The sequence below is a fragment of the Pteropus medius genome, unplaced genomic scaffold (assembly GCF_902729225.1).
Source record: "Pteropus medius unplaced genomic scaffold, Ma_sr-lr_union100, whole genome shotgun sequence".
NCBI lineage: Eukaryota > Metazoa > Chordata > Mammalia > Chiroptera > Pteropodidae > Pteropus > Pteropus medius.
Window position 1 is genome coordinate 5,174,230 of NW_024351543.1, and position 21,967 is coordinate 5,196,196.

The following is a 21,967-nucleotide window of genomic DNA, read 5'->3' on the forward strand; positions in this document are numbered from 1 at the left end:
TTTTTATTCTGGTGGCAAATGCACATTCAGGGGAGGAGAGAGCTGTATGTGAAACATTGGCCCAAGTAAACCTCATAACATCTTTTGGCCTATCATTGCTCTGAGACCCTTCAGAAAGCGGACCAAAGAGGAAGGAGAGTATTTCCCTAGTGGTTAAAGAAGGTAAGCTCCCCCAGCCCCACCAGGCTTGGAGAAATAGGAGTGTGGGAAGGTGACAGGTAGAGTCTGAGGAGCTGAGATGGAGTAGCAGCAACAGTGAGCATTGGCCAAGGGTCTGGGGACTTCTTAAGGTACTAGATGGCACAGGGAACCTTAAAAATGAAACTCCAGTTACCCAAAGGAGAAGGCAGCTATGGAGTTAGTATAATTTGCCTGTTGATATGACCTTTATATCTACAGGGTAGTGAGTCCTGGGGACATTTGAGTTCTGTGTGAATTACTTTATTATCTGCCCAACACCCTTGGTCTAAAATGCCAAGTTCTCCCTCATCTCAGAATGATTCTGGGATCATCTTAAGCATTTAGCCTTTTCTACATGCAGACTAGGCAGACTGCACAGCCATTTTCTTGTGCTTTCAGGCCTTGGGACTCTCCTGGTTACTTGTGCCTATATGGGATAAGCAGCAACCTGGAGCCAGAGCCAAGATTCAGGGCATCTGAATTCTTCCACAACTTTCGTGCTAGACACTGTGTTAAGTCCTGGACATATGTGGTCTCTGACGTCAAAGCTAGTCTACTGAGACACATCAGCAAAGAGGAAGTTGTGATGTAATGAAGCGCTATCATGGGAGCTGAATCTAATCCTCTATCCCAGACTCCAGAGAAATCTTCCTGGCACTGTCACTAATTCAGCTTGTCTAATCAGTCACTTCTCTGGGCTTATCTATAAAATTCCAGCTATAAAATTTCAGAATTCAATTTATTGTAGTCTACTGAAGAGTAAAAGTTTTGAATTACATCTAGAAAGGAATAAAAGAGGGGTAGAGGCTGGCAAATATGAGACTATAGTTGCTTGAAAAGATTTAATGAAATTACACAAAAAGTTTGAAAATATTTTAAATGTGTGCGTTTTAATAAAAACTACCTGGAAGCATATGTTAGCAAAGGCTGCACTGAAGGGAAATTGCTGGACTACCAAGCATACACCTGCTAGAAATTCCAGAAACTAGGTAAATCTTGGGAAGACCTGCTCAAAGCTGATTCTTGAAAATAGTGTTCTAGAAACCTGTGTATCTGGCACCCAGAGCTATCTCTAACGCCTCGGTGCTTTCCGGAAAAGGACCCCGCCCAGCCCAGGAAGCTCCTCCTGCCGTCGTACGGTGGGTTGGGCTTGTATTTGCACAAATTGCCTTCCTCTCCGTACTCCACTTTCTTATTCATTTATGTGAAGTTTCTGACGTTTAAATACGCTCGACTACTTCAGCCTGGGACCACCTCTGGCTGCCTGGAACCGGCCCGAGACCCGATTCTTGTGGCCCAGAAGGCCCCGGGCGACAGCGCCAGAGGCGGTATCAGACGGCGCAGAACAAAACCACTCAGTGCGGACCACTACGGTCCATCCGTCCTCAAACCGGAAGGGCTTTGGGGGCAGGCTCCACCGTTATCCCTCCCCTTTGTCTTTGCCCTAGCGGGGGCGGGACTTCCTGTCTCGTGCGTCCAAGGACCTCCAAAGTGAGGGCAGGAGTGTCAAGAGCTGTGGTCGCGGGGTAGTTCGAACCTGGTGCACAGGTATTCATCCATTCATTCTTGCAGTTATCCTTACTGTCCTCCCACAGCGTCTCCCGGAGGCCCCGAGAACTCAAATGTGTGTCTGTCTGCAGGTTCGGAGAGGGCCATGGAGGTGCGGCCTCCGGCGCCACGGAGCTTCCTCTGCAGGGCTTTCCCTCAGATCTTTGCTGCCGAAGTTGTGGCCGCCGATTCTGTGGCCGCCGATCCGGAAATCCTTGAGGACCAGAAGCTGCCTTCCTACGTCCCAGAATCCCATTACCTGGAATCCGGATGGGACCGCCTCCGGGAGCTGTTTGTCAAAGAGTAAAAAAAATGCCTAGGGTCTCTGCGGAGGGACTGCGAAGGTGTCCTGTAACCTGGGTCTTCCTGGGCGAAGGACCCCAGGGTGGTGCGGTTTATTTTTAAATGGGTTTGGGGTTCTAATATTTGTATCCCAAGCCTGCCTCCTGACTTTGCCATTTGGTACTTCCGTTGATAACAGGACAGCTTTCAAATGGGAAGAGCTTTTAGGGATATTTAGGAAATATAGTGTTAGTGTAATACCCTGATTTTACAGATAGAAGAATTAGACCGAGCTGATTAGTGTCAGATTTGACCGTGAAACCCATACCTGTCAGATTTGACCGTGAAACCCATACCGTATTCCACTTGGTCCTGAGCTTTGATAATTCATGACCCTCCTCTCCTCCAAAAAATGGAGGTTAGAGAGATGACAGAGAGAGTTGTAAAATTTTTATTTTGCCAAAAAAAAAAACAAAAAAAACCATACACACACACAAAGAGCACCTATTGTCTCACCATTTTATAAAATAAAAGATAATAGCTGGATTAACAAGATATTTCAAAATAAAGGTTAATCCTTCAAACTGAGTTAACTTTAATGAAAAACTAAAGATTTTTCATTCAGTGATTCGTTTCATCTATTCAATTATTGGTGAAAAGTTGGCCCTATCATGAAGTATTTTACCATACTACATACATTGTGTTATCAAGTGGTTAAATTAACTTTGAAGCTTTATTATGTTTCTGAGTTGGGGCAAGGGAGTTGGCAGAATTGGATTTAATTAATTTAGATTTCATCATGTTTATTTCATCAAGTTAATGAGTTAGCCTTCTCATTGGTCATTCCAATATTTACTTGAGATACTTTTGAAAGATCCTGTGTAGTATATAACAGGAAAGAGTTATTTTGATCAGTTTCATAAAGCACAAAATGTTGGAGCTGAAAGAAATTTGAAAGATATTCTAGTGTAACTTTCATGCTCTTGGGTCTCCATCATGAATGAGACTAAAGTTCATGAGTTTGTGATCTGTCTGCAGGTCACTTAGCGGTGGTGACAGAACCAGAATCACAACCCCATCTTGTTACTTAAGAGTCTAGCTCCTTTCCACCACTGTGCCTTGTTTCTTCTCCATTTGTTAGCTGTTTGGACCAACCATATAATTTCTTAGAGCCCCTGTTCCCATATCGTTAAAATGGAGATAAATATCACCTATGTAATAGAATTTTTCAGAAGATGAAAAGGAGACAAAGCATATGCATCTGCTTGTTAAATCTCAAGCAATTTTACATTTTTTCTGAGTTCTACCATAGACTAGTTTTTATGTAAATGTTGTTTTTAATCTTATTCACCATAAAAGATAAAATATAAAGTTCCAATTATGGTTTTTCCTATTGAAATAAGTATAAGAATTAAATTTTTCTAAGATTTTATTTAGATCTCTCTTGTATAGGCAGAAAGTCTAAAGACACTGATTCTATTTTTAGAAATGTGGTTATTGGCAGGCAATTAGAATAGACAGACACTTGTACAGTCTATGAAGATAGCAAGTTAGTAATATAAATAATTAACATTTAATAGTTTACTTACCTAGTAGGGTCATTATTTATTGTAACTTAATATTTACAGATGTAGCTATTCGTTAGAGCAATTTCTGGAGGGCATCTTAGAAGCTCCATTAGTGGTTCTAGTTTCTTATGTTTTTGAGGGTGATAAATTGAATTAAACAGTAGTTTTTCCTTGTTACTTAGGTTGGTCTGTACTGCCTACTGCATCATAAGATTTCTCATTCAATGCTTTTTATAGTATAGGCCCATCTGAGTATGACATACAAAGGTTAAAGTATTCAGAAAGATAGTGTTTGGTTTTCTTTTGTTTACATCTAAGATTTCATTCTTGCATATATTGCCCTAAAATCCCATAAATGTGTATAATTTCCAAAAATTAGCTTAAAATTCAAAAAAGGAAATATCGATCTCTACATCTAACTCACAAATTCTTCCTGTTTCCAGGGATACAGTAGAGTTGTAATGGTCATCAAATAAAAACTCCTTTGTAAAAAACCTTTTTATTGGAGTATAATATGCATCTAGAAGAATGTACATAAATATACTGATCAGTGGATTTTCATAAACTAAACATAGCTGTGTAACCAACACCAAGAGATAGTTACCAGCATCCCTGGACCTCCCCTTGCGCCCCTTCCAGTCACTGCCTTCCTAAGAATAACCAAACACTAGATTAGTTTTGACTGAAATTTGAGTGACTGGTAATATAACTGCAGAGGATATCAGAGGATTTAACTGGTTTTGCCCATAATGAAAAATGTGGTTGTATTAGCATTTGGCATAACTGATCATACTGTCTTTTAGAGTATACATATACTAATCCCAAACAACATTGTCTTTTTGATGTTTTAGTGAACAGCAGAGAACTTCAAAGGAACTTGAGAATATTTATAGGGCGGCAATTTCAGCAGGCATCATTGGCTGGGCATATGGGGGAATACCAGCTTTTATTCATGCTAAACGGCGCTATATTGAGCAGAGCCAAGCAGAAATTTATCATAACCAGTTTGATGCTGTGGTACGTACTGATGTTCCAAAAGCATTTCAGGGCATACCAATTTAGCATTTCACTTATACTTAATCATTCAGTTAGAAGGTGGGTTGGGAGGGATTAGGATGTCAGAGTAAAGACATAGTCATACTTAGTAACAATGGAAGCGCTTATGCTAAGGTGTATATATTTGGCTTGTCAGACTGCTTGTCTTAAGGGATCACCACTATAGCTCTATTTTCTGAATAATATTTCTAATCTACTAAATCATTAAGGTTCAGTGTGGCATATTTGTCCCATTCACAAAGCCTCCGTGGAATATACCAGCTTACACTAAAATAGTAATTAACATTTATAACTTTACAGTTTATAGGGCGCTAATTTGTTAGATCTGTTCATCAGTTCTGTTGTACTAGTAAGGAAGTTACAGCCCAGAGAGTTGTTGTTTTTTATTTTACAATTATATCAGAATTAAAGAAGTTGCAAAAGTAGTACAAATAATTACTATATACCTTTTATCTAGATTCTCCAAATGTTAACATTTTACCACATTTGTTTTATTTTTTTTCTGTATAGTGCATGCTATTAATTTTTTTTTTTTTTAACACCTACAGCACCCAGTATTCCTAGGTAGTCTTCCATCCAACTACTAACCAGGCCCAACGCTGCTTAGCTTCTGAGATCAGACAAGATTGGGCGCATTCAGGGTGGCATGGCCGTAGACACATGCTATTAATTTTTTGTGCACTGCTTGAGAGTAAATTATAGACATGGTGAATATTTCAGTGTGTATTTTCTAAAAACAATTCTCTTACATAACCCAATATAATTATGTAGATCAGGAAATTAACACAGAGTATTATTATCTTCAGGCTTTGTGTAAATTTTGCTAGTTTTCCCGCTAATATATTCTTTTTTAAAAGTAAATAGATAAATTTTTTTTTTTCTGGTCCAGGATCTAATACTGAATCAGATATCAAATTTCCCTGTCATGCCTCTCCAGTCTCCTTTAATCTGGAACGTTTCTCTTTCTTTCTTTGACTTTCTTGATCTTGACATTTTTAAAGACTATGGGCCATTTATTTTGTAGATTTAGATTTGTTTGCTGTTTTTTTATGATTAGATTCTGAGTTTTAGCAGGAATGCCCTAGAATTGATGTTGTATCCTCAATACATTATATCAGAAGCTCTTGATACCTGCTCATCCCTTTATTGGTGATGTTTACCTTAGTCACTTGGTTAAGATAGTTTCTGCAAAGTTTATTCACTGTAAAGTTACTATTTTTTTCCCTATGTTATCTTATGGATACTTACTATATACTTTGAAACTATGCAAATATCCTATTTTTCATCAAATTTCTACCCCCTAGTTTTAGCATTCAATGACGATTCTTGCCTGAAACAGTTATTACTGTGGTGGTTGCCAAACGGCCATTTTCTAATTCTATCATTCCATCTACATTTAGTGGTTAGTATTCTGCTATAAGAAAGAGCTTTTTCTTCCCTTCTATTTATTTGTCTATTTATAATTAATTTATTCAATGTGGACTTATGGATTCTTATTTTATTCTATAGGTTTATAGAGTATCATTAATTTTGATACTCAAATTGGCCTAGATATGGACAGTTGGAGCCCCTTCAAGCTCTGTGTCCTTTTGATATGTCTCCATCGTCTTTGAGCATGCCTTCACTTTTTAGTACAGCAAGGTGTTGCTGGGTCATCTTTTACTTTTCAGGTTGGAATGAGCCATTTCACCAAGGAGCTCTAGTTTCTTTTAGTGGAAAATGGTATTTAAAAACCAAGATCTCCAATTTTTTTTAAAATAAATAAATAATGAATGAATGAATGAATAATCAAGATCTAGTGCTAGGTACGCTCATTGCTACTGTGATATCACGGCTTCTAGTTTCTAAGCAGACAGAGTTAGGAAAGTGTGTGTGTGTGTGTGTGTGTGTGTGTGACATATTCATATACACCTTCCTACACACATCAGTATCTATTTCTGTAATTATCTACCTATTTATTAAAAGCCATGAGTTCATACTGATAACCTTTCAGAGTGGTTTTTTGTCTTGCCCAATATCATATAGTAGTTAAGGATCTAGTTAGGGATTCTTTCGGATTCTTTAAAAATCCAGACTTTACCCTCACAATATTATACCAGACCTGCTTTCACAATATTCTAGAGAAAATAGGCTGTGGAGACAGACAACCTACCTTTCAATTCTGACCTTATTCCTTGTTGGTTAAGTGATCTTGGTTAGAAGCTTCTTCCCCATGCTTTAGTTAAAACTAAATCCCCTGCCTGAAGAAAATACTGTAAAGATTAAATGAGATAATATGTTAACACAGCTTTTACATAGAAGGTGGTCAATAAAGATTAGTTTTCTTCTTTCCTCTGCTGCTTTCCTACACATCTGTATTATATTCATCCTTATCCTTAATTTACCATTTACTTGGTTCTTTATTTTATGTTTCTTTTCCCCAAGATTTCTCGGAAAAAAAAAAAGACCATGTCTAATCCTGATTTTATATCTGTCATTGTGTTTGCCATATAGATTCTCAGTTGATACTTAACTGATGGATTACTTGGTTGACATTAGCAATTCTTATTTCCTTTTTCATCTCCTGGTAGAATAGGATGTCCTGGGACTTTTGCTTAAGCTTCAATACTTAAGGAATGGTATTTCTAGAGATTTTCTGTTTAGGTATCCCTGCCAAATTCATAATTGTCATCCCTTCATCACAGTTTTAGAATAAAGAAAGTATCAAGATGTTTTGGAACCTCACAGCCTTTTTGTTAACTTTAGCAATCCGCTCATCGTGCTGCCACACGAGGCTTTATCCGATATGGATGGCGCTGGAGTTGGAGAACTGCAGTGTTTGTGACTGTATTCAAGTAAGTTCTCTCTGAATTGTGACAGAGCATCTTGGTATTCCTTTTTTTTTAATTAATTAATTTTTTATGGTGACATTGGTTAACGAAATCCAGTAAGTTTCAGCTGTACATTTTAACAGTAAGGCATATCCCTATTTACACTGTGTGTTCAACTCCCATAGATTTCTTTCTGTCACCATATATTTGACCCCCTTTATCCCGTGTACCGCCTCCCCCGCCCTCTGATAACCACTAGTCTATTGTCCAAGTCCATGAATCTCTGTTTGTTTGTCCTGTTCATTTGTTGCTTTTAGGTTTATATTCCACATTGATATTCTTTTATCAGCACATCTTTTGAGCCAGTGGGATTATAAAAACTGAACACCCACATGAAAGTGATTCATGATACCTTTTTCTCAAGAACTATTTATCTATGTAAAAAGTTGGTCTAGTTGTAGTTTTGCATTCATGGAGATCTACCAACTAGTATCAAAATAGATACAAGACTAAGTAAGAGATATTCTTTAAAACTCTTCTTTATGTTTCTTTTTTTAAGTGAATATTTATTCCAGAAATGTGATTGTTTTTTGGTTCATTTTTCAATAGGATAAAGTCCACCTAGAAACCCATAGGCGTATTAGCAATCTGAAACATTGAAGGAGCCTACACTAGGACCAGGGATTGACATAGTAGGGTTTTCTAAGCCAATACATATTTCTTTAATGAAAGTTGCAGTTAAGAAGGTAAATGGAATATGCTTTAAATTTTATTTTTTCCTCCTCCTCCCTTCTTCCTAGCACAGTGAACACTGGTCTAAATGTCTACCGAAATAAAAATGCCCTGAGCCATTTTGTCATTGCAGGAGGTAAGACATTTTTGTTCTTGTTTATGTTTTTCAATCTCAGATATGGTTTAGGAAATATATAAGAACATAAATCATAGTTACTGAATTCATTGGTTGGCTTTTCATCACATTTTATTCAACATTCACCCAAAATGTACGGAAAGCATTGTACTTGATCCTTGGTATACTTGGTTAACGAAACAGAAAAGGTCTTTGAATTTATGGAGTTGTACAACATAATGTGGATGGGAAATCCACAGGTTGCTATGATCGAAAGTACTAGGCAGTGGGATCTAATGTAGACAAGGTGATCAGAGAAGGCCTTTCTAACCAAATGACATTTAAACTGATACCTGAAGGATGCAAAAGAGCAAGGCTTGAGAAGAAGAGTAGCCTAGACAGAAGAAACTTCAAGGGTGAAAGCTCTTAGGCAAGAAAGTTTCTTAAAAGCAGGATAATATGGTTAGAGCATAGTGAACGAGGGTGAGTAGCTTGAGATGAGACTGTTGAGGTGAAGCAGAAAGGGGCCAGATTTTTCATGGTAAGAGTTTGGATTTTATTTTAAAGCCTACTGCCTCTGATAGATATTTAAAACAAACATTAAAAAAAAAAGTATAGCTGTCCCTCAGTATCTATGGGGGAATGGTTCCAAGACATTACCTTTCCTTATGCTCTCCCATCCCCCTCGGATACCAAAATCCACAAATGCTCAAGTCCTTTATATAAAATGACATAGTGTTTGCATATAGGCTACAGCAGGGTATGCCTACACATCACTTCATTTGTGTGGATTCAGCATAATGCTTAGCGCATGGTAAATTCATGTTTTGGGGAAATTTCTGTTTTGTTTTGTTTTGTTTTTTCCCAAATATTTTCGATCCATAGTTGGTTGAATCCACAGATGTGGAACCCATGGATATGGAGAGCTTATTGTGTTAAAGTATTTTCAGAAATGTAATTGAAGTTCACTGCCATATACACTCATTAACTCATGTACATTCTCTCACATATAAAAACACATGTACTTGATATAACTTTTTCACTTTTTATTTGGAAGTAATTTCAAGGTTAAGAAAGTTGCAAAAATAAAACTACAAGGAACATCATTTAATATAGAGATTCAGCTCTTAATATGTTAGCCCATTTGCTCTATCACTTGCGCTTTCTTTATTTTGGGTGCACTCTCTCTTTCTCTAGGTATGTGTACACATGCACAGTCAAACATATACAGAATTTGAACTTGACATTTTAATAAAAAAATTTTTAACATAAAGCTAGACATAAACATTAATAGCATTGGAGCAACTAGAATTTGCCCTTTTTAAACTTGCGAACATTTTTACATGAGTATTCTGTAGGCTCAAATGCCTATATCCAAACCAAATTCTTATCTTCCTCCCCCTACTTTCATACTTGGTTTTGCTGTTATGTTCTCTGCCATCTACCCTGTTAAATTCCAAAACTGTAAACCATGTAATGATGTGGTTCTTCCCTTTGTTTCCATGTTTCTAGACTTCTAGTCCTATCAATTATATTCCTTAAATATATATGGACTCTCTCACCTCTTCTTTGTTCCCACTGCTACTATCATGTCTTCCCTGTTTCTAATCTTGGTACTTTCCACATCTACTGTTGCCTTAGTTACTATTGTGAAATACGAATATGATTATAATACTTTTCTGCTTGAGGTTCTTCCATAGTTTCCTATCACTCTAATGTCTTTTCTTGATCTGGCCCCATGTACTACTCTTGCTTCTGCCTTATGAATCTACTTGGATTTCCCAAACCCAGCATATTCTTACTTTACATATATTGGTCTCTCTTCTTGAACCTACCACCTTCCCTCTCCCTCAACTAATTTTGTTCAGGTCCTACTTAACCTATCTTTCAAGGTTTACCTCATCTATCAGTTTTAGCTTCCCTAGAGAATCCTTCCTAGCTCCCATTTTCCTATCTTTAGGCCCGTTTAAGTGTCTTTTTCCTGTGTTCCTATAATTCACTATAAATAGTTACATCAAAGCACTATATTCTAGCTATTTACTTGTTTTGCTTCCCTCCTAGATGACTTACTTGAATTTAGAGGAAGTATTTGCCTTTTATATCACAACCATTTGACAGAGTAGAGTAGAATAAGTGTCTTTTGGTTGAATGTAAATTTTAGTAAAATAAGTAAAGAAACCAGCAGCTAATACTGAATGGTAGAATCAGAATCAGGTTAAGGATGTCTTCCCTCACCATTATTATTGAGCATGGGTCTGGACATTGAGAAGAGTATATTTGACATTTAGAATGTTTGAGTGAGGAGCTTGGCAAATCCTCTCCCCCAAAAGCAACAATAAAACTAGACAAAATTATCAAAAACAATCGTTTAAAGATGTTAGAAATTGACCAAGACCACACAAGTTGAGAAGCATTTATTCATTATTTCTGTTGAATTTCAGTAAGAACAATGGGAGTCAGTAGTGTTTCAGCCTGAAGCTGCTCTCAGCATCTAACCCCCAGCTCTATGATGTAGAAGTTCCACGAGGGCAGGGCATTCTGGGAGGACCAACAGTTCTTCTGCTTGAGGTAGCTGACCTTATTTGGAGCAGAGTGCAGAAAATTCCATGCCTAAGGGTGTTGCTGAAAACAATTGCAAACAAGAAAGGACAATATCACACAGCTAACCTGAGGTTTTGATACTGTTTGGGGCAAGCAGTAGACTAGCAGATGAGTCAGAATTTTAACAAGGATATCAGGGAATAAGACAGCCAAAAAGGGCTTTTATAAGATTCTACTAATCCCTAGAACTCTGGAAAGTTGCGTACACATATTAACTCATGTGTAGATATCCATACACACTCAGGAGACACTGGGAGAGCCCTTATAAGCTACTTATCTTTGGTTGTGAGGCTTTGTGAACACAGAAAGAAAAAACCAGAGAAGATTTATAAATTACCTAAACTTCGAATGCATTCTTCAAGATGCATTGACAAAAGGTGGAAGCTTACTGGCTTAAGATGTTTAAGCATAACCTCTGACAAATCATTGGCTGACTGCTAAGGTAGTATGACTCCTGAAAAGCCAGCCATAAAAAGAAAAACTAAGCAGGGGCATCAGTGGGCTGCACTCTACGGAAAAGACTCCATAGAATTGGTCCAGGCAAGTCATTCCATAAACAAAGAACCACAACCATGCCCCCGGGTGGGGGGATATTCCAAATCCAGAGTTGCTATAATTTATTACCTAAAATGTCTAGTTTTCAGCAACAACAACAAAGTCACAAGACATGCAAAAATTAGATTAAAAAAATTGGGAATGTTTCTGACAGGGCCCATCTGTTGGACATAGCAGGCAAAATATTTCAAGTCATTTTTAAAGAACTAAAGTATAATGACAATCACTCATCAAATAGAGAATATCAATAAAAATAGAAGTTATTAAAAAAGAATAAAATGAAAATTCTGGAGTTGATAAATACAATAATGGCAATTAAGAATTCACTGGAGAGGAGGAGCTCAACAGCAGATTTGAGATAGCAGAAGAGAATCAGTGAACTTGAAGATAGATCAGTATAGATTTTCTCCTGTGAAAGGCAGCATTTAAAAAATGAAGAGAAATGAACAGAGCCCAAGAGATCTATGGGACACTATCAAGAATACTTAGAATATGTGTGATGGGGAATACTACATGGAGATGAAAGAGAGAAAGGATCAGAAAAAGTATTTTAAGAAATTATGGCTATAAACTTTCCCAAATTGATGAAAAACATTAATCCACACATCTAGAAGCTCAATAAACTCCCAAGAAGAATAAACATGAAGAGGCACACCTAGACATATAATAGTTAACACTGTCGAAAAACAAAGAGAAAATCTTGGAAGCAGCAAGAAAAAAAATGCATACAAGGAACACCCAATAACAGCTGACTTCTCATGAGAATGGTGGAAGCCAGAGGCAATAGAATGACAAAATCCTGATCCTTTTTTACTGTCTCAATACTTATGCCTTTCAAAATATTATATAGTTAGAATTACATAGTATGTAGCTTTTTCAGATTGGCTTCTTTCACTTAATATTCATTTAAGGTTCCTCCTTGTCTTTTCATGAGTTGATAGCTCATTTCTTTTTCATGCTGAATAATATTCCGTTTTCTGGATCTACCACCATTTATCCATTCACCTGCTGAAGGGCACCTTGGTTGATTCTAAGTTGTGAGAACTATGAACAAAGCTGCTATAAACATCTTTGTGCAGGTTTTTTTGTGGACATGAGTTTTTAACTCCTTTGGGTCAATACCAAGGAGTGTGATTGCTGGATCTTATGGTAAGAGTATATTTAGTTTTATAAGAAATCACTAAGCTGTCTTCCAATGTGGCCATACCATTTTTCATTTCACCAGAAATGAATGAGTTTCTTTTGTTCTACTTTCTCACCACCATTTGATGTCAGTGTACCTGGTTTTGGCTATTCTAATCAGATTTTAAAAAATATTTTGTTTGGAAAAGAAGACTAGAAAAAACAACAACAAATTTATTACTCTCTGCATAATGGAGTTAAAGGCGATTTTTGTTCTTGTTAATTAAAAAATTTAGGAAAAGTAAAAAAATGAATATATAGGACTTAAATAAGAAACATAAACCTCAGATTTTTTAAAAATGTTACCACCTGAGATGGTAGTGGTTGTGTTGTGCATAGTAAAAGAGGAAAACAAATGACCATCGTGGATGTACAATTCCAGTAGGAAGGGAAGATGACCTGTGCACCTGCCACCAGGTGGCACTGTAAAGCAAATGCCTGCTTTCAGCCCTGCCTGAGAGGTGCGGTGTAGCAGTACAGAAAGGGTGAGGCTGGCGGGAAGCATAAGCTGCAGGGTCTTTTGTTGTTTATTTGGGAAAAGCTTTCCCTGAAGAAGGAAGAAATGAAAGGGGTGGAAATGAAGAAATTACAGATTTTTAAGGGAAGGTGTGCAAAAATGAAGCAGAATGAGAAGAGGTTAGATCCATAGAACAGATTAATGAATTAGGTTTGTGAAAGGAACATTTCTTCCTTTGTACCTTAAGAATGGAAAAGAAGATAACTGTATTGACATTTTAGATTCAGGAAATCTAGGTTGTGGTATATTAATGTTGGATTCAGAAAGTTTACTTAGATATTTATGTCCTTTTTATAGAAGGAAAATTTTAAATTGGAATTCTAGTGCTTAAAGGTGATTTAACATTGCCTTTTTTCTGTGTTTGTTTTTAAATAGCTGTCACAGGAAGTCTTTTTAGAATAAACTTAGGCCTACATGGCCTGGTGGCTGGTGGCATAATTGGAGCCTTGCTGGGGTAAGTGTTAACATGGTTTGATTCTAAATTAACACAACTTTCATTAATGCCTTGCCTTTTAAGTATCTCATCAATTTCTAAAGAACAGATTTAATACTTAGAGCATATAAAAGATGTCTAGTCTCATGTTGGTAGTAGCTTTGACTGTCCAATTCTAATTCCACCCCAATTATTGATTTACTTCGAGTTTTCTCTGGGTAAAAAACTGTGTAAAATCACTAACACCTGAAACTATTTGTATTTTGTGCAAACGTGCTTATAAGGAGCCAGAAAAAGGAACAAGAAGCAGTTAACAAGAACATTCTATAAAATATTTTTGTTTTGGTTTTGTTTGTTTAGTTTAATAAAAGTTTTTTCTACTCTAATTTTTTACTTTGAAAAATTCTGAACCTATAGAAAGTCGAATGAATTAGCATTTGAATACCCATGCCCTTCACTTAGATTTACCAATTGTTAACATTTTGCCATATTTGTTTTCTATCTCTATATATGTGAGATATGTGTGTATTTCTTTTTTCTTTTTGGTTAAACCATTAGAGACTTCATAATTCTGTATCCCAAATTACATCAGTGTGTGTATCACCCAGGATGAAGAACATTGTCCAATAATATCATAATACAGTTATCACAATAGTTAATTTAGCTTTAATTCAATACAGTTATCTAAGATAGGGTCTATATTCAAAATTCCTCTATTATTACAATAATGTATGTGTGTAATTTTTTTTTAAACTCAGGTATTAGTTTTATTTCTGAGAAACCTTCAGTATAAAACTATTGACTAGAACTTGTCATAAATATATATTTTCCTGATTAATTTTTGATTAAAAACAGTCAATTTATAGATCTATTGTTTTTATATCAGTTATTTTAAGGAAGTTGCAATGATTGTTTTTCTCTATTGTTCAGACCAGGAAGAAAATTGCCTAAATTTTTTTTCTTTATTCAATAAGGACACTTTAATTGTCAAATGTTCCTGTCAGTGAACAAGTAGTTCATCTGGTGTTGCTCATGCCCTAGCAGAGTCGCTCACATGTTGTATGGTCTCATGGCTCTTTTTCCTAAGCTTTCCCTCTGCTTTCCCCTCAGCACTCCTGTAGGAAGCCTGTTGATGGCACTTCAGAAGTACTATGGTGAGACTGTTCAAGAGAGAAAACAGAAGGATCAAAAAGCACTCCATGAGCTGAAACTGGAAGAGTGGTAAGGAACATATTATGACTAGGGTATACGACTGTCCTAGCAGTTGGCCTTAGACAGTAGTGTTCTCTTAACCCAAGTACTCGAGTTAAACTGTTACTCAATTCAAAGAAGAATTTATTTTTACTGAGTCCTTCAACTTGTACCCTACCTGGTCTTCTCATTTTTTTATTAAGGAGAATGGAAAAATTAAAAACACTAATTTTATTATTACTATGATGAGGATTTTTTTCTTAAGATACGTGTTTCTTTTTTGAAAAGTTAAAATGTAAATTTCATTTGGTTGCATATTTTTCCTTTTTCTATGATTTTGACTGCATAAGGAAATTACCTAAAGAAAATACATGGCAATGAGTGAGCTTATTTGGCTTAATTTAAAAGGTGATATCCCAGTTTACACACACATCTATAAATAATACAGAACATGTTCTATTCCCACATTCAAAGATTCTACTTCTTGCTGTGGATGCATAGGAATTAGGTGGATATAGTGGCTGTACATAGAGTGGGTGCCATTGTGGATGATGAAATCTTTCATCTGTTCTATCTAGTCATTCCCTGGGGTATAGTAATCAGACTGATAGCAGATTTCATACTGATTCTTTTTTTTTTTCCCCAGTATAGTTGACATACAATATTATATTAGTTTCAGGTGTATACCATGGTGATTACACATTTATAGAACTTACAAAGTGATAACCCCAATAAATGCAGCACCCATCTGACACCATACATAGTTATTACAATACTACTGACTATATTCCCCATGCTATACTCTACATCCCTATGACTAGTTAGTAACTATCAGTTTGTACCTCTTAATCTCCTCCCTGCTTCACCCATCCTCCCGCCCCCCATCTTTTGTTTGTCAAAATGCTCTTTACCTATGAGCTTGTTTCTGTTGTTTGTTTGTTTATCCTGTTCTCTGGATTCCACATGCAAGCGAAATCATATGACATTTGTTTCTCTGTCTGACTTATTCCACTCTGCACAATACCTTCTACGTACACTCATGCTGTGTACATAGATGGCAAGATTTCATTCTTTTGTATGGCTGAGTAATATTCTGTTGTATAATGTACCACCTCTTCTTTATCTATTCATCCATTGATAGATACCCAGGATGCCTCCATATCTTGACTATTGTAAATAATGCTGCAATGGATATATGGATAAACATGTCCCTTTGAAGTCATGTCTTGAGTTTCTTGGAATAAATACCCAGAAGTGGGATTACTGGGTCTGTTTTTGTCTCTTGTTATAGCCTTTGTTTTAAAACCTATTTTGTCTTGAATGAGTATTGCTACCCCAACTTTTTTTCCCCTACTTTCATGAAATATCTTTTTCTATCCCTTTATTTTCAGTCTGTGTCTTTCAATCTGAAGTGAGTTTCTTGTAGGCAGCATGTGTAAGGGTTTTATTTTCTTATCCACTCAGCCTTCCTATATCTTTTGATTGGAGCATTTAATCCATTTACATTTAAAGTAATTGATGATAGATATGTAGTTGTTGACCCTACAGAGCAGGATTCACTTAAGGGGCTCTGGTGCATGCCAAGTCTGCTCTTCGGGTATGTCATTTGTGAAGGCAATTGGGTGGTACTCTAGCTCAGTTGAAGTGGCTACTGGGTGTGCTGGTCCAGGCCCTCCTGGGAGGGGCCCCACCACAAGTCAAGTTCAGCTGCTGCTTGAACTTGAGGCTGCCTAGCATGAGCCACAAAGTGATTCACAGATGGCCACCAACTGAGGCTACGTGACACTAGTACCAGGCTTGGTGCTGCTCGGCAAGAGGTATGAGGCATGCTGAAGCCAGATGCTACTTGTTGGGGGTTTGTGAACCTTTGAAAGATTTTGGGAGTCTACAGCATGAGCCAACACAGGCTGTTTATATGGATGAGCCCCTGGAAGTGGCTTGGGTGGGCCAGTAAGTTGGGTGGGCTGGGGTCTCAGAATCACCAGAGCAGGGCAAGTGGTGTCATCCTCCAGGTTGGAGAGTCAGATATAGCACATGGGTACAAGGGAGGGCTCCACAAAGGAACAGTGCCCTCTGCCAGCACTTCTGTCTGGGAGAAAGCCGCCCTTCCAGCCCTTGCCCTAAAGCCAGATAGTTTAGTTCCTCTCCATATGTCCCTGGCACTTTTTGAACTCTTGCCCTAGCACTGGAGCTCAGAGCGAGCGAGTCTGTCAGTGAGTAAGTACATGCGCTGGCTCTTTAAGAGGAGTGCCTGGGACTCCAGGAACCCTCCGTCTCACCTACAAAACTCCACTGGTTTTTATATCCATAAGTTGTGGAGACTTCTTTACTCCACACTAGCACTTTGGACTGGGGAGCTCAGTATGGGGCTGGGACCCTTTGCTCCTCAGAGGGGAGTTGTGTAGCTGAGAGATCTTTCCTAATTCTCCACTGCCAGATGTGGGTGTGAGATCAGTCTGTTCTGCTTCTCTGCCCCTCCAGCCAGTCTGGAGGTGGCTTCTTCTGTATAGCCTTACTTATAGGACTTCTATTCAGCTAGACTTAAGGTGATTTTCATTGATGGCTGTTCTATAGGTTAGTTGTAATTTTGATGTGACTATGAGAATAGAGAAGCACAGCATTTACCTATTTTGCCATCTTAACTGGAACAACATGTGGATTCTTTGTAAGATCAACATAACAGGCTGCCATCTAGCACTCCTGATACAAACGATTCCCACAGTTCAGCTTCTTGGGTACCTAAGACATTATCTGCTGCTGCAGCTGCTGCATTGGTAGTTGAATAGATAAGCAGTCATTTTCCCCAGGGTTTTACTCGAAATGTCATTTGTGCTAAACACACGCACACTGACATGGAAATTGTTAGTATCTGTAGATCTATTATTGTCCAAGGATTTAGGTGCTGTAGGAGAAAAAGCATTGCTTTTGGAGCCGATGAAACCTAAAAACAAGTTTTAAATCCTAGCTAGACTGTTAATTAATTCTGTGACCTTAGATATTTTTCTTAACTTCAAGCCCTCAGTTTTTTCAGCCACTCCAAGGGCAGAATAACACCACAATGCTCAGTATATGTTTGATTCCTTTCTCTTCTCCATACTAAGAGGGTGGCTGGGATATGAAGTTATGTAGTTAAAATTCTGAATGCCAGCATAAAATTTAATATTATGGAGAATTAAAAGCATGAAAGTATTAGCTTATTTCTAGTTCTTAGGTGTTATAAGACACTTCTTTTTTTTTTTTTTTTTTTTAAAGGAAAAATATATTGGCTATTTGAAACTGATATAGGGATTTATGGAAGAATTAGCATTTGGAAAATTATGAACCAATAATTTCATCCAACTAAAAAAGGAAGCCAGAAAAAGAAAAGAGAAGTTGATCAGTTATTTAGAAATGGAAAACCTCAAGAATGTATGAGAACACAATTCATTACAGCAGTGAAAGAATACTTTGGCAGAAAGGAATGGTACCAAAAATGTATAAGATATAAATATATATATTAGATATTTCTGAGGAGAGTTAGTATAATAGTTAAGAACCTTTTATCTGTCTGCTTCTTTGCTTGAAAATAAATACAGGAAAGTCAAAATGAGAGTCTATAAACAATTGCGTTAGTGAGAAGAAAATGTAGAAAACTGGCTATAGAGATATATAAGAAGAAACAGTCAAATTATGGTTGTGAAGAGTTGGAAAGAAAGTCTTAGGTGACTCTGATAGTCACTTAAAGAAAGGAAGACAGTAATATTTAATTTAGAAGAAGAACTGATCTGTTATTTGGAAATTACATTTTAAATCTTAGTAAATGTACATCTGTAGTGTCCCATCTGATTTTTCTTTTCTGAGATCACCACTGTTACAGCCTCTGTGTAATTCCTACAAGGTCTGACAACAGAGAGTTTAACAGAGTGGCAGGGGGCTCACATCCCCCAGACCCTGAGGGCAAGAAGACAGCCAGGTTACAAGGCCCTCACATTAGATCAGAGTGCTTTAGCTTCTGCACTTAATGCCTGCAAGAACTCTGGAATATGTTATGGATCAGAGCTCCTGCCATGGCAATGTCAATTTTGGTAATATGAGAATTTTAGTTGACTTGTGAGTGGAACGGGTTAGGAGGGAAAAGAAAGTCATTGTATTTGAAGTGCAAGGAGCAGTGTTTGCTCATAAGCTGCAGGGAGAGTAAGGCAAATGCAATTAAAAAACAGACAAATCTAAGAACTAAAGAAATGGAGCAGTACTTGATATCCTTTTCATTTTTTGATTACAGGAAAGCCAGACTACAATTTACTGAGCTTCTCCCTGAAGAAATTGAAAGTAACCTACAGAAAAATACAGCCAAGGATGATGCTAAGAAAATTGAAGCACTGTTAAATCTTCCTAGAAACCCCTCATCAACAGATAAACAAGACAAGAACTGAAAAATGTTCTAGACTTGAAACTCATTGGAGAATTGAAGGGAGTTATGTTGCCATGTCCATTGAATGCCAGTGGTCAGGCTACTCCTTGGTTAGTCTGCTGACACAGTTAAGCACTAGTACCTGTAGTGGCAGTGGCTCAGTTTTTTTAAACCAAGAATTGGGCTTTTGTACCCTAACTTTACTTATCCTTAAAATTTAAATACATACTTTATATTTATCAATCTATGTATTTGACATTATATTGATCGATTAATATATTTCATCCTAGATTTTACAACGGTAAATTAAAAATTTCACAAAAGATTAAAGTCTAATTCTACACATTATATATATATTCTTGTAGCCCTTTAAAAGAGTACTCCAGGAATCACTAGGAAGAGGAGATAAAAGAACCAGGTAAGGCAAATGATTGGTGAAACTGTTGTGCCCTTGGGTCCTGGAAACAGTATGGGTCTAAATGTGTAGTAATGTTTGGTGTTTTGTTTTAATAAAAATCAAAGGTAATCTCTATGCCATTTGAAATAAGATATAAATTTAATGAAAAGAAAGTAGATCATCATTATTAAAGAAACCGCCCAACTTTGTCTCCTCTCTCAGTATTGCTAAAAAAGTATCTGCACTGTATTATGAATGAGTTACTTAGGATAGATGCACACTCCAGGAGCTTGATGCCTAAGAAGGAAGCTGTCCTGAAACAGCAGATTGTAACTTTTATGAAGTGGGGGGAATGAAGGGTGGGAAATGACTGAATTAAGTGTATTGAAGGGAAAAAACTGCTAGTGCTTTGTTTTGGTGTTAGAACTCTTAATTCCTACTTTGAAAACATCATTGTTCATAGGAGCAGGTTTATGGAGCAGCTAGTGTGGTGGCTAAAACCATCGGCTCTGTAGACTTGGAATCCTAGCCACATGGCTTCATAGCCTTGTGATGTAGCAAAGCCATTTTACTTTAAGTTTCAGTGTTCTCATCTGTCAAATGAAATGATATTAAATGAAATGGGCATTAAACGAAATGATCCGTGTAAAGCATAGCACAGTGCCCTGGCATACAAGGTATTATATAATAAGTATTAAGGTATGAGGATATGAGAATGTCTGCACCAGTATGTTTTCACTATGATTTACATGTTATTACCACACTCCAAAAAGCATGTTTTTCTTAATTTTCTCATTTATGAATTGCTGACAAATTGACAGTTAGTTTCTTCATAGTTTTATTCATACCCACACATAGATTAAACTCAACTGGAAAAGATAAAACTAAATAGTTGGTTTTAAAAGTAATTTTATTCACATCACAAAAAAAATGTTGATAAGAATATAAAAGCAAAATACAACTGAAAAAAACAGTACTAACACATTTATGAAATGTAATTAGCAATAATTTAATATAATTTATCTGAATATAAATAAGCTGCCTCTTAGGTTTTACAGGCTAATTCTTGAGGTCTCTTTTTGATCACGTCTAAAGGATTATGAATCTTAACTAAATGCAGCAATTCCTGTTTTTGTTTCTTTCTTTAACTTCTTTTCAGTCCACTATCTTTATTTTCTTCAGTGATTTTATTCTGAGAGCAACCATTTAAAAATACTTCTGTTCCTTGGACTATCTAGAATAATCTAGTCCCTTTATAGCTATCAAAATTAAACATATTAAATCCCTTCACATTTGAGAAACTTAGTCAGCTTTTGCTGTCCAGACCCAAAATTTCAGATAAGAAGGTTGTCCGATTGCCCCAGCTTAAGTCAGGTTCACTCCTGGGCCATTGAGTTATGAAAGGCAATTTCAGAGAAAGTAGAGTAATGAGTAAATAACATTGGGACAGCAGTTAACCACTTCTTTCTTTTTAATTTTATGCTGATGTCAGAAGAATCCAGAAATACCAAGAAAAAGCCACTTTATGGATCTAAGCCCTATGGAATGCTATTTACCTTACTTCAATCAATTTCTTCTAAGGACAGCTTATTGTTTAGTATACAAGCATACCTTGGAGATATTGCAGGTTTGGTTCCAGCCAACGGTGATAAAGCAAGGATGGCAATAAAGCAAGTTGTAGTCTTTTTGCTGGTAGAGGGTCTTGCCTTCAATTTGTAAATTTGGGTTTTCCAGTCAAGATGGTGGAGTAGGTAAACTCTGTACTTGCCTCCTCCCACGACCACATTAAAATTACAACTATAGAACAGTTGACTTGGAGAACCATCTAAAGACTACCTGATCAGAACTCCTATAACTAAAGATATAAAGAAAAGGCCATATCAAGACAGGTAGGAGAGGCAGAGACAAAAATGTGCTGTTCCCTCACCCGTGTGTAGTGGTAAAGAATTGGGAGGGATAACTCAGCTGTAAAGGTCCCCCTGGAGGAGCAAGTGGCCCCAGTTCCACAGCAGGGCTCCCCAGCCCAGGGTTCTAGTATTGGAAAGAGGAATCACCACAAAATTTGGCTGTAAAATTCAGGGGGAATTCTGACCATCTGGGTGAGACAGAAAGCTGCTAGCAACCCAGACGACCTCTTAAAGGGCCCTCACACAGACTTGCTCACTTGCAGGCACTTACCCTGGCCTCTGGCAAAAGGACAGTGATTGGGAGGTGCCAGAGATATATAGGGAAAGACTGAATTTAGTTGTATGACTTCAGGACGAGTGCTCAGGGACAGCTGCCATCCCCGTGTTGAGCTCCCCTTCCTCTACAACCTATAGGCAGGCACCATCTTGCCTGTGTTGAAGCTTCCACCAACACGGCCAAATCTGAACCTGCACTGGCCTGGTGAACTCCACTTGCCTTACCC

At 37.3% G+C, this 21,967-nt stretch overlaps 1 protein-coding gene and 1 pseudogene across 3 annotated transcripts; one reads left to right on the forward strand and one right to left on the reverse strand.

The window, feature by feature from the left end:
* The first annotated feature begins 1,566 nt into the window (after nt 1-1,566).
* On the forward strand, nt 1,567-21,252 carry TIMMDC1 (translocase of inner mitochondrial membrane domain containing 1). 3 transcript variants are annotated; one of them, XR_005648770.1, is made up of 10 exons: nt 1,567-1,728; nt 1,821-2,031; nt 4,430-4,595; nt 7,380-7,468; nt 8,245-8,312; nt 13,522-13,600; nt 14,690-14,800; nt 19,032-19,270; nt 19,526-19,578; nt 21,050-21,252. XR_005648770.1 is itself a non-coding variant. In XM_039843083.1 (8 exons), the coding sequence occupies exons 2-8, from the start codon at nt 1,999-2,001 to the stop codon at nt 19,180-19,182; spliced, it is 738 nt and encodes a 245-aa protein (XP_039699017.1). In that variant the 5' UTR covers nt 1,567-1,728; nt 1,821-1,998; the 3' UTR covers nt 19,183-19,692. The 3 variants fall into 3 exon arrangements, 2 of the variants coding, with proteins under 2 accessions (XP_039699017.1, XP_039699016.1); XM_039843083.1 differs by lacking the exon at nt 21,050-21,252 and having other exon boundaries at nt 1,821-2,072; nt 19,032-19,692; XM_039843082.1 differs by lacking the exon at nt 21,050-21,252 and having other exon boundaries at nt 19,032-19,692.
* LOC120586870 (uncharacterized) lies at nt 5,174-5,292 on the reverse strand (annotated as a pseudogene).
* Nucleotides 21,253-21,967: the final 715 nt, after the last annotated feature.

Bases quoted from the DNA above. Each gene is read 5' to 3' on its own strand.
- TIMMDC1 (XM_039843082.1), top strand. From the start codon at position 1,835: ATGGAGGTGCGGCCTCCGGCGCCACGGAGCTTCCTCTGCAGGGCTTTC. The intron at 2,032-4,429 runs GTAAAAAAAATG...TTGATGTTTTAG, and splicing joins CGGGAGCTGTTTGTCAAAGA to TGAACAGCAGAGAACTTCAA. The intron at 7,469-8,244 runs GTAAGTTCTCTC...CCTTCTTCCTAG, and splicing joins GTGTTTGTGACTGTATTCAA to CACAGTGAACACTGGTCTAA.